The 17,500-nt window shown below is 40.4% G+C and overlaps 3 protein-coding genes and 1 long non-coding RNA gene across 4 annotated transcripts; 1 reads left to right on the forward strand and 3 right to left on the reverse strand.

Annotated features, from left to right (window-relative positions):
* Window positions 1–904: 904 nt before the first annotated feature.
* Window positions 905–7,829, reverse strand: get3 (guided entry of tail-anchored proteins factor 3, ATPase). Its single transcript, XM_034202465.1, has 7 exons — window positions 7,598–7,829; window positions 6,751–6,898; window positions 5,913–6,061; window positions 5,630–5,780; window positions 4,938–5,045; window positions 2,893–3,090; window positions 905–2,788 (listed from the first exon to the last, which is right to left on the reverse strand). The coding sequence occupies exons 1-7, from the start codon at window positions 7,771–7,773 to the stop codon at window positions 2,660–2,662; spliced, it is 1,059 nt and encodes a 352-aa protein (XP_034058356.1). The 5' UTR covers window positions 7,774–7,829; the 3' UTR covers window positions 905–2,659.
* A 388-nt stretch (window positions 7,830–8,217) lies between these two features.
* Window positions 8,218–10,272, forward strand: LOC117537288. Its single transcript, XR_004567703.1, has 3 exons — window positions 8,218–8,382; window positions 8,582–8,688; window positions 9,951–10,272. It is a non-coding gene; the product is annotated as an uncharacterized LOC117537288 (long non-coding RNA).
* Window positions 10,273–10,398: 126 nt separating this feature from the next.
* Window positions 10,399–14,246, reverse strand: LOC117537286 (homeodomain-interacting protein kinase 2-like). The gene is made up of 7 exons (XM_034202469.1): window positions 13,512–14,246; window positions 13,193–13,384; window positions 12,889–13,070; window positions 12,624–12,768; window positions 12,339–12,425; window positions 11,801–12,218; window positions 10,399–11,713 (listed from the first exon to the last, which is right to left on the reverse strand). The coding sequence occupies exons 1-7, from the start codon at window positions 13,596–13,598 to the stop codon at window positions 11,610–11,612; spliced, it is 1,215 nt and encodes a 404-aa protein (XP_034058360.1). The 5' UTR covers window positions 13,599–14,246; the 3' UTR covers window positions 10,399–11,609.
* A 1,633-nt stretch (window positions 14,247–15,879) lies between these two features.
* LOC117537273 (noggin-2-like) lies at window positions 15,880–17,287 on the reverse strand. The gene has a single exon (XM_034202450.1). The coding sequence runs from the start codon at window positions 17,010–17,012 to the stop codon at window positions 16,155–16,157; it is 858 nt and encodes a 285-aa protein (XP_034058341.1). The 5' UTR covers window positions 17,013–17,287; the 3' UTR covers window positions 15,880–16,154.
* Window positions 17,288–17,500: the final 213 nt, after the last annotated feature.

Below are 17,500 nucleotides of genomic sequence, written 5' to 3' on the forward strand. Positions count from 1 at the left end.
GGAGAAGTGAATTCACATTTTCACTTAACGGTATAGTGTTCTCTGCGCTCGCCAGTGGAGTTTTTTTCCCCGAAGAGCTCATAACCCTGATGTCCCCTGGCGTCAGCTCGGTTAACTCGCGGCTCGGTCGGCTGCATGGCAGTAATCCTCGGAGCCTCCTCGGTGCGTCCAGTGGTCAGTGCGCCCCGGGGTAAATCCCCAAAACCAGGAGGAGGAGGAGCTCGTTAGCGTGGCCCCCGACCGGGACGCGCGGCTCGGTGATGGACCGCAAGCGACAGGCCGCAGCGCCGGGGCCACGGAGCGGACAGCACCAGGGAGTTATGAAACAGCAGCCAGTGGACCGTATAACTGTCGTGCGAAGTGATATGAAAACAACAAGCAATTTCAATGGCTACAGGTTTATCATTATGGTTGAATAACCAGAAAAAGTGTATACATTTCTTACACTAAACAAGTTGTGTAAAAAAAGAAAAGTCTTCCTCCCTTTAAACTTCTTTGTTTTCATGCTGGGAAAATAATCCATGTGGGGTTTAATAATCCCACTTGTTAGCAATCCAATTTCCCACCAGGACATGTTTTTCAAAAGGAAATAATTTATTATGACTCCTAATGACTTTGGGTGTTTTGAACAGAGCTGTGTCTGTGGTGCTCATTGCCTTATGTGTGTGATATATTGGATTATATTGTTTGTTTATTTATGTTATTTGGATTTATTTTATGTAAGGTGACTTTGAATCCCTCAGGCTCCATTCAAATATGTATAGTTAATGTTTATAAGGGATATGTTGTATCCTTCACATAAAAGTAAATCTCTCCTGAATTGCTGTGTTAAAGGTTAACTGAGGCGTCATGCTGCCATTAAATAAGCACTGTGCAGGTCTAAATGAACGACAAAGGGCTCTCGTCTGATGCAAGTTAGTTTTAATTAACACTCGCAGTATAATTTGAAGAAAAAAATCTTTAGAAAACAGATTGACTCAAAAGCATTCAGTGACAGAAAGAGGGCCATTTCCTTTAGGAACTTGTTGGAAGTATCGGGCGAGCCAATCACAGTCCAGGAGCCAATCACAGGGCAGAGATGCTTTGATTCTTCTTAAACTACTCGCCATTCATCTGTTCCACAACTGATCAAGCAACATTCAATATATTTATATTAACAATGCACTAATAAGGCTACTAATGTAATAGTGTTCCCATAAAGTCCGTGGACACAAAATGTTTGATGAGCATTGTATGGGGTGATGCTGTGACACTCTTTTTAGCTTCCAGTCGAATAAACATCAGGTCTTTTCACATTTAGAATTTAAATCTCATAAGATCTGGTGCTGCTCCAACAACAGAGGCCTCAAATATGTAACATTAAGAGTGTCCAGTTCAAACAATGACATGGCCATATATGGATACTGATCTCCAAACTTGACTTGATTCAAAATCTCATCGACATTGGGTTACTGCAAGGTCTAATGATTTGACACATGGTAAAATAAACACCTCGGATTGCTCTGCCTTTCTTTATTACAATAACTTCTTTTTTTAAGGAGATAGCATATTTTTTCATTATAGAGTGGTGCAGAAATTAGTCCTAAATCCCAGAAATTAGTTTGCATATTAGAATTACCGGTTCCCTCGTCTCTAAGTCAAGTGGGTTAGATGTCTACATCGGTTGGAGGTCTGTGGTTAATACCATCCGAAGAAATGTTTACTTTTTTTAAAGACGTTAAATACGTCAGTAGAAACCCCACTCGTGGATGTTTAAATCTATTTGTCATGAAAACATGACGGTGACTACATAAGACTACTAAATGTCATCACGTTGAACATTAGCCCCCCTTAGCTTAGCATTTGTGAGGGGAAATCATGTGAACTAAATGCAGTTCATTCATAGCCACATTAGCTTTTTACTTCTGCTGATTGCACTTCTAAAACCATAAAGCAGTGTTAATATGGGGTGATTATCCTGCTTAACAAAACGTGTTAAGTACCAAAACATTTTGTGTTTGTCAAAGCTCTCATTTCTAGAATATTCCGAAAAAGAAAATAGAAAAATTCCTTTGCTTTTTGTCTAGGGACCACTTTTAATCATTACTTCTGGGTTGTCCTAAACAAAGACGTCATCACTGAACCACTCTACTGTCCTACACATCCTGAATCTTTAGATATTTTGATGTAAATTCCAGAACAATTTGCATGAAATTTGAGTCAAAAGTCAAACTGGGGAACACACACAGCCACCGAAACCACACAGAATAAACAAGGCATAAACATTGAGCGCCTGAAAGCTGTTTTATCCTGGAACAAAGGGCACCGTCACTGGGAACACTCGAGGTGATGGAGGAGGAAGGGACGTTTTAGAGAGAAAGTTAAATGCTTTAAGTAAGAATGCCACAAGGCAGATATGAAGGAAGGAGAAGTGAGAGGTAAGGCAGCACCAAGCTGGGCTGTCTTACCTCTCCAACAATATTTCAGGTTATGTACGTGTGTGTTTGTGATTTTGTGAGCGCGAGTGTCCTGCTGTAGCAGTGATTTGCTTTTGGTTGACAGACTTTGAGGGGATCAATTTGTGGCTGTTGCTGCAGGGTTTGAGGCTGGATAGGTGTGGCCTGTAAAGGTGTGGTCTGGGGGGGGGAGGGGCAGAGAGGAGGTCCTGCAGAGAAGGAGATCACTTGTTCGGGGGTTTGTAGGGATCCAGAAGTTGCTGAGAGAACGTGTTGACCTTCTCGGCTCCTCTGACTTCGTGGGGCAGCAGCGGTAACTTGATTATGTGGAAATCTTCGTAAAGATCCTCCATCTGTAGGGGGGGGGGGGGGGGGGGGGGGGGGGGGGGGGGAACACCGTTAACAAACCTTTAAGCCGTAGAGTCACAACCCCTAAAATCATTCTGCTTACACGTACCTGGTCTAAATACTTGGACTGTATTTTATGGCGGGCTTCACACATTTTGCACGGCCTCTCTGCTTCGGGGAAAACAAGTTGGTTGACGATGATGTTGTGCGTGTCGATGCGGCACTTGGCCAGCTCCTGGATCAGCCGCTCCGTCTCATACAGGGAGAGGAATTCAGCGATACACACACAGATGAAGGTGGTCTGTTCCTGATGGATGTGGGGAAGAAAAAAAGGGTGACGAAACATACACAGAATGCTTAAACTAACCCTAGTTCTATTTTGTTTTTCAAAAGTAGGATGTTTGTATAACGCCTAAAGCAGACAACAAAAACAGACACCACTTCTGGTTCTCTTGTCTAACTGTTTTCTGTTAGATGCCTGGAATAGAGTGGTGCAGGAACGAGTCCTAAAACCCGGAAGTGAGTTAGCATTTTCCCACTACATGTTCCCTCGTCTCAGAGTCAATGGGATTTCTCCATAGGGTTTTGGAAAATAGCTGGAAATAAGGTCTGTGTTTGACACAAATTGAAGAGACGGATCACGTTTTGTTCTACGACATTAAATACATCAGCAGTGGTGACTGGTGACTTTTGAAGAGTTTACGTATCTGAAAAATGATGGTTAACAAGTGGCTGAATAGGACTGCAGAAATTGTGGAGGACGTTGTACGTCATTACACCGAACACGTAAACATGTTGCCCCTGTTCTGCTTGAAAGCCAGTACCTGCCTCTTGCAAACTGTTAAAACAAACGCTTCAAATTGTACAATTTGTATCTGTATTTTTGAATATCGATCTTAAGTTGGCGTGACGTTGAAGTCGTGCGACCCTGCTGTACTCGGCTGTAGTTCGTTTATAGCATAACGTTAGCCTTTTGCTTCTGCCGATTAGATTTATGATGCGAAAATGATAAAAGTAGGATAGACATGTGGAGATTATCCGGCTGAACAAAAGGTGCATTTATCAAAATCCTATGGAGAAATCCCATTGCTTTTTTGTCGAGGGAACCCATGCGCAGCTTACTTCCGGGTCGGCCTACAGAAATACGTCATCCCTGCACCACTCTATAGGAACACACCAGTTCCACTTTATGTTTTATGACGGTGACTAAATGAGACTACTAAACGTCATCACACGCATTACCAGCCACCTTTAGCTTAGGTGTGGTGGTGTCGTAGCGTTAGCTTTTTACTTCTGGCAATTCCATTTTCGTGAAAATTATAAAACTGGTTTTACTGGTGGTGATTATTCTGCTCAACAAAATGTGTAAGTACCATGTGTGTGCCAAAGATCTTATTTTAGGAGTTTTTCAAAATCCAATAAAATAAATTCCCATTGGCTTTTTGTCCACGGCCCCTAAGAATGCTAACTTCCGGGTCAGTCAATAAAAAACATACAGCTCTGTTAAAAATTAAGAGACCACAGCAGAATGATCAGTTTCTCTGGCTTTACTATTTATAAGTATGTGTTCGAGTTAAATTAACATGTTTTTATTCTATAAACTATTCACAACATTTCTCTGTGTTGGAATTCAATGGCTGCTATACATGTGGAGATTGAAGAAAAATAAGGGGTGGTCTCCTAAGTTTTTCCAGAGCTGTGAATCAATACTGCACCACTCTATTGGGTTCAGTAGGATTAGAGTTTAGTTTCTTTTTTAATAGTATATCGAAGTTTTAATCTGTGTTGTTAATACTCCTCTCCTGAATATACTGAGCCACAGGCAGCATCATCACAGCACACATACATGCACATTCACGCTGGATGCAAACAGCGCAGAGGTCTGTATGTCCAAAGAAACAGAGCGCCAGCAAAGAGAAATGACAGTGTTAAGCTAAATCGAAAATGCCTAATTTGTCTGGCAATACTGGCAGTTTTAAAAGCCTGTATTGCAATAAGTCAAACAAAACCGAAGCATAGCCACATTAACTCATATTATGATGTATGTAAAATAGTGGTGTCTTGTAATCCCGTGTGAGATGGGACAAATGTTTGGCATGACATAGAAAAGTAACATATAGGGATGTGCTTATGTTAAAACAGCAAGACACTTACAGGGTCTTTGAACTGCTCACTGACTGAGCGGATGACGGGCAGGGTCTCCTCCAGCTTAGAGGCCAGCTGATCAGCGTTCATGTCACCCAGACCGAGCATGGTACACATCTACAACACAGAGAGAGAAACAGAGAAGATGTATATCAATGGGATAGCTCATATTTCATGTATATAACGAATAAACCATTGTGCATTACTTTAAATAGTTGCTCTAAGGTCCGGAAGGCAAAAACGTCACCATTTCAATACTGCCGTCAATGCAAATGAAAAGCGTTCTTAAATGTTACTTGATAAAAATGCAGTACTGTTCCCAACCTGATTATGTATATTTTGGAGACAGGTGGTGGTGGGATTAGCACAACGGAGAGGGCACATCTTTTTTTACCAGGGGAAAGACACAAGGTGGCCACAAAAAAGGCACAATAGTAAAAACTGTTGTCATTGTACCGTCTGATATTGGATAATTGGGATGAACTGCACATAAAGCGTCTTTGAGCACCTGTAAAAGCGCTAACAAATTAAATCTATTATTATTATTATTATAAACAGCGTTCTTGCTTGAACTTTGGATATTTTCCATTGCATAAGATTCGCTAGCTGGTGCCTCAGAGGCAGTTGCATTTAAACTTAAAAAAAAGAATCTGTAAATAACCACAACCAATGACGGACTGGATGTGCGTGTCCCTGCTCACCTGGGAGATGAAGGGGCTGATCTGGTTTTTTATCTGCATGAGGCGGCCCAGACCACGCTCCACAATGGTGGGGAAGTTGAGCAGCCGCAGTGTGTGACCGGTGGGTGCCGTGTCGAACACAACCACTGAGAAGTTCATTCCTTTCACTAACCTGGGAGACAGGAAGACAGTACGTGAGTTAGTTAAACATTTTCGACCATTTTTTATTAGCTCACTGTGAAAAGTTATTCCAGAAAACTACTAACAAAGAGAGAACAGGCTTTCCAGTGAGCATGTGACTTACCTCATGACCTCAGCATAACTCATGGCCTCGTCGATGCCGGGGAAGGCGCTCATGGCCTCCTGCATCATTTTCTTACCCATGCTGAGCATGTTGTCCTCCTCAAAGAACTCGTCTGGCAGCTCTGCAACACCCAGGCTCGGGTCAATCTCCTACACTCACACAAAACAAATAAATCAGCATATTACACACAGAGTGGCTGGGAAACTGCAAATTATTTCAGGGCCTCAGGGCAATTCTGTTTTTTTACACAATGAAGGTTTGTTTCCCAGATGTGGAATAAGCCTTGTGACACTATAAAAATAGTTAAGTCATGCTCTTGTTTTTATTTGACATAAACAGCCTAAATTGAGTTCTGATCCTTTATAGGCTACTTGTAAAACTTTTTTTGAGAGAGTTTTGAGATTATGCACAAAAAAAGAAAGAAGAACTATACATTTTCACATGTCATGGCAATTAAACCACAGGTGTAAATAATACAATTAATGATGGATAAATTGAATTTAGCTGCTTTAGACACTGGTGCTGTGTTTTCATGCCCTTGTTAATGTTATTAGTAACATCTGTGCCATTTGAGTGACTCCAATATGATGTTTTTAGCTTTAAAATGTATTATGCTGGCATCCTATTGTATAATTCAAACATTATGTTAGAGTTTTCTCACATTAACTAGCATCCGACAGGTGAATGTTCACGAACATGCATGTTGTTAAGCTTACAGACACAATTAAAATGTAATTAGTTACACCTGTGCTTTTTCGTCTTTGACAAATTAAACTGTGCTTTTGGAACAGGTGAAACCAATGTAAGCTTGTCTGTAGCGTGTTCCTGTGCCACGTACCATCGCAAAGAGGTTTTCATAGCCCATGACCTTAGTGGGCACCTTTGAAAACTTCTGGTCAAAAGCATCAGAGATGTTATGAGCAGGATCGGTGGAGATGATGAGGACACTTTCCCTGACAGCAGCGAGCTGGACCGCCAAGCTGCAGCTGAACAAACGACACAGGAGAGAGGTAAGTATGCTGTTTGTTCCCATATCTGAAAAGATGCAGTGAACATATAACAACAAAATATTGATATGTTTTGTATTCGAGGCCATAACCGAACACTTGCGTCTTGCATTTCTTTCTTTTTTTTTTAATGCTACACCATTTTTAAAGCCTCACCCAATGACTCCAATGTTAAAAATATGCGTAATGGTGGAGCTGTCATGACGGCTAACGCCAGATAGCCAGTGTAAGCATTACCTTCCATTAGCTAAATTGCACGCTAACCAAGGTAAACCGTTGAAAAAACACCAGGCAGAAGATATCAAACAGGCTGTATGTGTCATCTTACGAATCCAAAGGCAAACGATTTAAAGAAGTGATGAGTAAATGTCAGTTGGCTAATGTTAGCTGGTGACCGTGCTAGACAGCGTTTCACTAACGTCACCCGGCTAATTGACTAGCTTGGCCTAACTGTTAATATGTTACGGCAATGACATTGTATGATATTACATCTATATCCGTATATATATATTGTATCTCTTATTAAAGTGGTGTTGTTATAAAAAGCTTCTTAATCATTCACTAAGAGTTAGCCACGTCAAATGATGGTTGCGGCTAATCTCAGCTAGCTAGCTAGCTATGTTAGCATACGACGTAGCGTTAGTTAATATCAGCAGGCGGAATTTCCCTTCAACTGACCTGCATGTCGTTTTACCCACACCACCCTTTCCACCCACAAATATCCATTTTAAAGACTTCTGCTCGATGATGTTCTTCAGTGTCGGCTCCAACGGCTCGACATCAGGCGCATCTTCAAACTCGTCTTCCAATGAAGCTGCCATCTTGTCTGTGTACACTGTAGCGAACAGCGACATCGAGGGGGGATGTACCACACTGCTGCCTTCAAGGTTCCTCGGACAAACACCGTGTAACAAAAGGTTACAATTGGTAGCAACATTGAGACTGTGGAACATATTTTCTTCCAATGTGGACCTGTTCAACAAATGTGGCTTCCATAAGGGTTGGCATCAATTCACCCTATTAATTTAATATCAATAAAAGCTGCAGTATTTTTTTTAAAGAAATACAAATGTGGAGTTTCTGTTTCATGATTTGATCTGGTTAAGCCCCACTTCACTGGATGGAAGAACCATAGGGAAGAACGAACTAACATGTTTTGCTCTCTCTCTCTATCAAATTAGTAGCACTGTACTATTTTAGTTATTTGGGGTTTTTTTTTGTTCAAAGCTTCTGTTTTCCAAATGATGTCTCTCATATTTGATAATGTCAGAACCCTAATAATAAAAAATGTCATCCAAGTGATTCATCAGAATAAATGAATTGGTCTTTTTTTATTTTATTTATTAAAATCACTTGGGTAGTGAATCTTTAAAACATTTTGTCTCAACTTTTCTGTTCTAGAATATCTGGAACTGTTTGGATGACGCAAGTGGGAAACTATGGGACACAACTACAACTGGAATGTAATTCTACTAGTTTAATACTATTAATCTAATCTTTATCCACAACTGCTGTGCAGAAATCTGGGTTTTAAAAAAGATATATTGTTGTGATGCATATGAATATTTGAATGCTGTAAAACTCTACTCAACAGAAATGTGTTACAGCTTTTCATATCCTAAATAGCCTGGTATTAATTGTGTTTTTTTTTCTCTCGCCTAGGTGACGCTGGACCTTCACAGTAGTCAACAGAAGTTTGGAAGATTTCTGCGTTCAGCTCTAGATGTTCTCTCTTAGCGGAGGGATGTCTAAAATGCATGATCTGTTTGGTATTTTGAGCAAAACACATCACATTTATATATCTGACACCCATAAATATGCCTAAAAATAGCATGATAGGAGATATTTAATGACATCAGCAAGGTAAAGATATCTAAAACAGCTTTGTTCCAAATCAGACGTTGTTAAAGTGTTCATTAGAAGAAGCAAGAAGGATATGCATTTGTTTTATCCATATAAGCCAATGTTTCAACACTGTTGTTTACATGGACTCAATCCATAGAATAAAATGGTGTGTTTGTTCTTTGTCAGTTTGTGGAGGAAATCTTGAGCTACCTCAAGTCCTGCTTCTCCAGAGAAGCCACCTGTGTGTGGGTTGTGTGAGGGGCCGTGTGACGTAGTGGGTTGTCCGTAGGTGTTGGGCTCAGGGGGTCACAGGTTCAAACCCCACTGCAGTCAGCATGTCGTTGTGTCCCTGGGCAAGACACTTCACCCAACATTGTGTGTGTGTGTGTGTGTGTGTGTGTGTGTGTGTGTGTGTGTGTGTGTGTGTGTGTGTGTGTGTGTGTGTGTGTGTGTTGTGTGTGTGTGTGTGTGTGTGTGTGTTGTGTGTGTGTGTGTGTGTGTGTGTGTGTGTGTGTGATGTGTGTGTGTGTTGTGTGTGTGTGTGTGTGTGTGTGTGTGTGGTGTGTGTGTGTGTGTGTGTGTGTGTGTGTGTGTGTGTGTGTGTGTGTGTTGTGTGTGTGTGTGTGGTGTGTGTGTGTGTGTGTGTGTGTGTGTGGTGTGTGTGTGTGTGTGTGTGTGTGTGTGTGTGTGTGTGTGTGTGTGTGTGTGTGTGTGTGTGTGTGTGTGTGTGTGTGTGTGTGTGTGTGTGTGTGTGTGTGTGTGTGTGTGTGTGTGTGTGTGTGTGTGTGTGTGTGTTTCCCTGAGCGATGGTTCCATACATCTTTTATACACACAGACACTCACTACCAGCTGGATGTTATGTTGCCTGCACCTTTATTGACACAAAACTGTTAGAAATAAAGGATGATGTAATTGTGAATACATTTGCAAAACAACGAACAGGGTATACAATTTCCCAAAAATGCTGTATAAACCTAAGGGAAATAAACAAGCAAACACAAGACATTTACTAAAACTGACTAGATACTTCAAGTTTTACCCACTAACATGAAAGATATGTTGTGCTTCTTTAGAGGAATGCAAGTTATGCCTTTATCTCTTTTTAGACGTTTGTATGCACACCCTTCATTATATTATGTCTAAACACACTCTTCTTCCCTCCTTGTACGTCTCTGTCTCCGCCCAGGTGGTGGCGTGGCGTCTGCTCCAGAACCAGCTGCCCCTCAGTGTGGACCTGCAGTGGGCTCTGTCCTGCCTGTGCTTGGCCCTGCAGCAGCCCTGCGTCTGGAACAAACTCTCAGCCGCGGTGTACGCCACGCACACCTGCTCCCTCATCTACTCTCTACGCCTTACCATCATTGCAGGTGAGGGGGGTTTCAAGAAAATGTTCAAGCATTCCCTTGTAGCGGACTGACATTATGTGGGGTGCCAGTCAGATCGGGGACTGATCATTTTAATAGTCAGCGTCTGGTCAAACTATACAAATATACATGTGTAACAATACTCAGTACATATGACATGAACCCTTTAAAAAATGCTATATTTCACACAAACCTAGTTAATTTCCAGACTCATAAAGAAATCATAAACCACTTCTCTTTAAATTCAACACAACATTTATATAGAATTATATGATAATCAGTTAATCCCTAGTGTGTGCATTTTTAAATGAATTCAGGTTTCCCAACAGCAACAGTAAAGAGTCTAATCACGAACAAAAAACAATGATTCACATTTCTTTCAGTTCAACCCAAAGCATCTTCGTTCAGACATGTTTCTAAAATAGAGAAACAAACATCAGCATTAAGTAACATTAAATCTACAACTCTCTATAATTAAAAGTACAATTACTTATACACACACAAAAGGTTACCACACGATTATAAACGTACTTTTAAACTGATAAAAAGCTGGTAAACCTATAATTTAACTGTACAAATTACTAATAGAAAACTACTATATAAAAACCAAACACATTACTTGTTGTCAAGGATGCACACAAAATGAAACTTAAATGAGAGGCTGAACTGCCACCTAAGGGGGAACTACGACGCCAGATTAGTGGTTATAGCGAGGTATGTGGAGCGTAAAGGCAGAGTTTTCGGTTAAGGTGGCTAATACAAATCGGATTATGAAATCGATTAGTCTATAGGTATGTATCACTGACTAAATTAAATCAATACATTTAATTTCACTTTGATTTCATTTGGACAAAAATGAATTGTTTTTCCCCGTATCCTAACAATAGTTGCCCGTTACGTATAATTATTTTTATGTTCTAATTAAATCTTCTATATTTATTTCATACTGTCAGAAAATGGCAACACCTTAACCCTCATTTATCCTTTTAACGATACAATCTCACCTTTATTTTTTAAATAGAATTGTGTTTAAATGTTTTAGTAGCTCTGAGAGCTTTTGACCATATCACTTGGTCCTCATCGACAGATTGATTTTGCTTGTTCTCATGGGACCACACTTGTTCAAACCTCGAGGACTTTGATCCTCAATTATAAATCATGGTTTTGTTTGTTCACTTTATGTTTTGATGTTCAAACAATACAAAGAACAATGGTGTTACGTCCTCTTTTTCCCCGGTAAAAAAACATAAGCCTCAGACTAACTAAAATAATGGCACTAATATAAGAATCACATTTCTTAGTACGAAACAGCAATACAATACCTATAACAATATATATGTATACTTATAAATAGGACCAGAAGTATTTCTCTTCTATAAGTTCACCACACATCACACAAGCTTTTTTAAAAGTTGAAGTCAATATATTTACTGAGAAATAAACCAAAAACAATAGAATAAATGAAGACCAGGCAATTGGCTGGTTCAGTTGCTGTCACAGTGGACACAGGAGAAGAGAGCGTTTCTGATGCTCTTCAAGAATCTCCTGACTCTGCTTTTTCTTTCGCCGCTGGTCACTTTGATGACCTCTGAACAACCACAAAGAAGCAGGATGTTAGTGCGATCAAACAACTACAAACACATGAGACTGTGAGGGCTTTAGACATGTGACTTACCAGGCTCCATGTGAGCAGCTTCGTCCTCAAGCTTAAAATAAACTGTTTCTGGCTGAGCAGAGACTATTTGCTCGGGAAGAGTCACAGCCTTGAACGCAACACTTTGGACATTCTTCGATAGCTGCAGAGTGACACTTAGTTCAGAGTCTCTGCTATCAAAGATTACGTTTCCAATGCTTTGGAAGCTCTCAGTCAGTGAAGGCTGTGGTGTGAGACTCTGCTCAGCCTCTCTCATGTCAACAATCACGGTTTCAATACTTTGGCTGACTTCAGGGTCCTGCTCCACAGCGAAGAACGGATGCTCCAGGACTGTGAGGGGAATAATTCGTCCGCACTTGTCCGGCAACAGCATATTTTTCAAGAGGTCCACAAAGTTCAGCAACTCCTCTCTCTTGGCCATGTGTCTGTAAGGTATTACCTGCAATACATTGAAGGTAAAACATGTCTAAGTAATCCTTTTCAAACACGGCAATGCAGTCAATAAATACATTGTAGAAATACTTGTAATGACATTATCATCCAAAAAAAGACAACCTACCTCTACCAGGTCATCAAGAGACCTCAGGTGGAAACATTGGTTTCCTCTGAAGTGATGCCCGGTCTGTAATGCAAACTCCCATGGAGTCTAGAGAGACAAAGTTTTGGTTACATTGTTTATCCAGACAGACACACACACACACACACACACACACACACACACACACACACACACACACACACACACCTTAAGTGTCCAGATTTGCTGGTTGTAGCTCCCCTCAATGTTAAAATAGAAGCTGCTTTTTTGCCCACAGTTTAATAGAACATCTGGAGGCTGACCCACCAAGTCCACAATGAGTTTAAGTGTGTCATATTCGTGGTCCACGGGGAACAGAGCAAAGCCTGCTGCTATTTCTGCAATCACAGCACCGAGAGACCACATGTCAATCTGTTCACTGAAGTCCATGCCCAGGAGGACCTCTGGTGCCCTGAGAGGAGAGGAAAACTTCTTGTTAAACTCACTTTTGTTTATTTTCCTTTACAGAAACAGACTTCCGATTTTTGCATCAAAGCCGCAGCCTCTGTGCCACATGTTTTATTATTCCTACCTGTACCAAAGACTCTGAACAGCAGTCCCTGGAACGGCCTCGGACACGTGGCGAGCCAGGCCGAAGTCAATGAGTTTGACCTGAAGCGGATGCTGCAAGCGGTTCACCACCATAATATTCTCAGGCTTTATATCAGCGTGGATTATTTCCAGGGCCTCAAGGTGGAGCAGTGCTGTTGTCAGCTGAAGAAACACAAAGATTGAGATGCTTTAGGATCACAACAATGTACATTTTTAGGTCTGATTTCCCATTAAATCTCAAGTAATTAAATGATGCTCCTAAAGAAAGGAATGATTCCACATACTTGACGTAAAACTGGACGGATCTCAGCTATGGGCAGAGCGTTGTGTTTTCTCTGCAGCATGTACTCATAGAGACTCAGGTCCAGGAGCTCAAACTCCAAACAAGTTAACTTTTCATGGTAGAACGAGCCATACCATTTCACCAGACTGCATTTATCGGCATCGAGAGTCTGCAGCTTCTGGAGAATTTTAATCTGTGGAAGAAATACAAAATGTGATTATTGCTATTTGTTGTCACCTTCAATACGAGGTTGTAGGTTTCTCATTTCAAAATAACTCAACACGTAACTTCAGATTTTATAATAAGAGTTTGTAATCTACCTCTTCCATAGCTCGCTCAAAGAAAAGGGGTCTATCCTTGGATATTTTAACGGCCTTCTTTGTGTTGGTTACATTGTCCATACACATGGCCACCTTACCAAAGCTGCCCTCCCCGAGAAAGGCCTGCACCTCGTAGCCGGAGGACAGCAGGGTCCCCTCGTGGATCGGGAAATCGTCTGTGGAAGAGAGGAGAGAGGAGGAAATGGACACACAATTAAGTTACATTTCACAGTCCACAGAACAGCACAGCACATCACATTCAGTCAGTGCTGTCACTGATTTCTAATGCAAGATAAAATATCCTATTTGTTCTTTCTTTTGTGCCTGCACATATAAACGTGTTCGAGAAACAACGCCCTCAACATAGGTTTTGTCAATTCCAGATGTACAGATGTTCCAAATGTTTCTGAAGAAATGGAAAAAACTATCTTCATGTATTGGCTGAGAAATAAATAGGCAAAATACAAATACTGAAAAACATTGCTTATGAGAAATGTTAGGATATTTCTGTAATGGTTGAGAAATGAATTAGTCAAAGTATTAAACATTACTTAATTACATTATTAAACTTGTTTGAGCACACTGTTCCCCCTAAATAAAGTACACATTTTGTACTATCAGGAAATACAATTTTTACGGATATTATTGCAGCATTTTGTTTAAAAAAACTACAAAGATGTACCCAATTACAAGATTTAAGATCCAAAAAATGATATTTCTAACATGTTACATATTACTATCATTAGTTTATTTAAATGAGAAACATGTATTTGATCACTTAGTACTAAGCCTGGTCCTTATTTTGTAACCACAAACTAAAACAAAACTGTGTATTGAGCAAACAAACTTAAGTCTGTTTTTCAGGACTTTACTGACTGTTGTTTACTACTCTCTGCTTACCTGTGACTGACATGTCGCTTATTGTCTCTGATAGTTCTGAATCAAATCGTGCTTGTGTTGAAAAGGCGGCGAGGAGCAACAGATGTGTGTCTGTGCATCTCAATTTCAGGTGAATAACTGAACAGTTTCCCTGGAAGCCGGTCCATATGTTTCTAAAACCTTCCAGTGTTCCATTCTGGAGTTCCATCCACTCTGATGGAACGTTCCAAAATGGAAGGCATATGCAATTGAGGAAACATGTAAAATGTATTTTAAGAAAACATGGAAGTCACATAAATGTAAATCCTTGAATAGGCTGAGATGTTAAAAAGTGAAAAGAGAAGCTTTTTTACACACTCTGATCCACATGTGAATACAAATCACAGATCCATTCAGATGTGTTCGTCATGTTGTCAATATAACTGCTAGTTGAGTGCATGCATGAGCTTCAACCTGCAAACAGCAGCAGAAACCAGTCAGCTGCAGGCTGTTTATTAGAGCCACTCAGTAGGTCACTACTGCCATCTAGTGGTGATACAGAATATGCATGACCATATGATACAATTCTCATCTTATTTATTTAGAAAAGTTGGCTTTAATGAACTTTAATTTTTAGGAAGCTATATTTTAAGCACATGGCAGGTTATAAATTGTTTAACCTGCATCTTTTGAAAAATGTGGTTAAAATCCAGAAATACTGTAGCATTACTACAGTGTAAAAATACTCAGTTGCAAGTGGAAGTCCTACATTTAAAATTGTACTTTAGAAAAAGTATAAGCATTACAAAATACGTTAAGCACCAAAGGTCCTCATTATGCAAAATGACTATTTTAAGCACCAGATATTGTTTTATTATTTATTCAAATGATTGATCAATTCATGTGTTCATCACTTCAGTGTTGCTCTTGGTAAAGGTGGGGTTTATTTTACACTTATGGGTAGCTTAAACTAGAATATTATATTATGTGTGTTGATTTATATTTGTTATTAATAACCTAAATCTGCAAAGTTTCTAACTAAATATATAAAATAAATGTAGTGGAGTCAAAGGTACAATGTTGGCTAACAAACTAGTTGAGTAAAAGTACAAAGAGCACAATGTGAAAATACTCAATAAAAAATGGAGGTTGTTGTACTTTACTTAAGTAAAGTACTTGAAAGTAATACATTATGTTGTCGACAAGGGCTGTCAGATTTAAATACTTTAAATGTATGGTTAAAGATTTCACAGCCCTATTGTCTCCCACAAATATTTTTCATATCCTTAAACGTGCTGCTTGTTAGTGAATCTGATATGTCTACAGAACCCCATCAATCCTGTAACTCAATCGAGTGGTGCAGGAATGAGTCTTAAATCCAGGAATTAGTTTTATCATTTGAGCCTTCTAAGGCTCCTTTGTCTGGATGGCAACGTTTTTATGAAAACTTATTTTTACTTTTTCTTTAAAAACATAGCAACTTTGAATTAAAAAAAACATAATTCAGGAGTGTCTATGTTGTCCATTTATTTATTTGTATTTGCTTTAATACATGAAATGAAGTGCTGGAAAAAGAAACATTGACAGAAAAACAACTCAACAACTGATCAGGAGGAAGACATTTCTTAATAAATTCTGCTTAAATCCACTAAAACGCAATCAATGTCTTATTGAATGCTTTGGGAAATGACTTACAACTCAATGACATTTAAAATAAACGCATGCATATAGAAGCCCAGTTGGAATGACAATTACAAATCATTGGCCCTGAAGAGATAAACAATTTCATTTACATGAACATGTACATGCTGTGACCACAGGATAGGGCATTTGCCTCCATAAACACTTTTTCCTGGCCTGGCCTGTCCTCATCTCAGTGCCGCCGTCAGACCCGTCTGCTTCAAGCCTTCTCCACCCATCGTCTCCCTTTTTGTTTTCCAAGCAGTGCCAAGCCAGAATCTTAATGAGAGCGGTTTCAGCTCGCACACACTCCATCCCAGCCGGAAAGGAGCAACTTGGCTCTCCACCTGATTTTTGGCAGTCCGTCTGCCTCACCCAGCGTGGCCAGAAGGCCGGACCCAGATCCACCCATTGGTAAGTTAATCCACAAGTGGCAGAGCGCACCAACCAGTCTCTAACTGAGCTGGCAACATGCTTTGGGAGAGAACCAAGGTCCAGATCTGCGGCATTTTTCACCAGCTTCTGACGACTGTTTGCTGCAGCCTCGCTCAGCTCTGGAGAAGCACTCGGGTTAAACTTCTTCCTGGTAGTAGTGGGGAATTCTCCAGGAAGTGAGAAATTGCCCAAAAGCTGACTCCTAGATGCTTCAGATGGCTGCTCTATGGACATCCAAATCAGGTCAAAGGAGGATCCCAGAAGACGCAGGAGGCGAGAAGGCCGGAGATGTCTGGGTCTGGGCATGTGGTGGTAGTCTTCAGTGTTTGTCAGCAGGGTGTACGGGCGGATCGGCTGCGAGTAGGACTGCAGACGTTCTCTCAGATGAAGGAATGGTGAATCCCAAATTGTGTCCTCCTTGATTTGAACAACAGTCAAATTCTGGTTTTGTGTTGAAACGTTAGAAGCTCCATGTAGAAGGACAGAAATACAGCAGAAACAGACTCCACAGTCGAACAGCTCAGGCATGGTTATTAAGGTTCGGATGGGACAACAAACTGGTGAGAAATTGCTGCTAGTTCTCCTTACTACCCGTTTAGTTATGGGTGCTTCAGAGACTCTGTGTATCTTACACCAGAAATCCTTGAGCTTGTGAACAATAACATGGTGAAATCAGTGTATTATACCACAAACGGCAGACATAATATTGAGTATGGCCAAAGCACAGCTAAGCTCCTGCTTCTTCTTGTTCACAGCTCTGATGTTTTGGCTTGTTTCGAAGCAAACAAATCCGAGAAGCTATAGATTAGTCTAATGCTTTACCAGAATTGATTACCAGATGTCACAGATATTTATATGAGACAAAAAACTAGGTCCACATATTTCACAGCAAGAAAGAAGAGTAATCATTTGACCTTGATTTGGCAGAGCAAGACAAACAACAGCTCTCTCACGCAAAGACTGCACTTGATGAGTTATACGAAAAGCTTCAGGGTAAATTCCCTTCATGGAAGCTT

Source organism: Gymnodraco acuticeps, unplaced genomic scaffold (assembly GCF_902827175.1).
Source record: "Gymnodraco acuticeps unplaced genomic scaffold, fGymAcu1.1, whole genome shotgun sequence".
Taxonomy (NCBI): Eukaryota; Metazoa; Chordata; class Actinopteri; order Perciformes; family Bathydraconidae; genus Gymnodraco; species Gymnodraco acuticeps.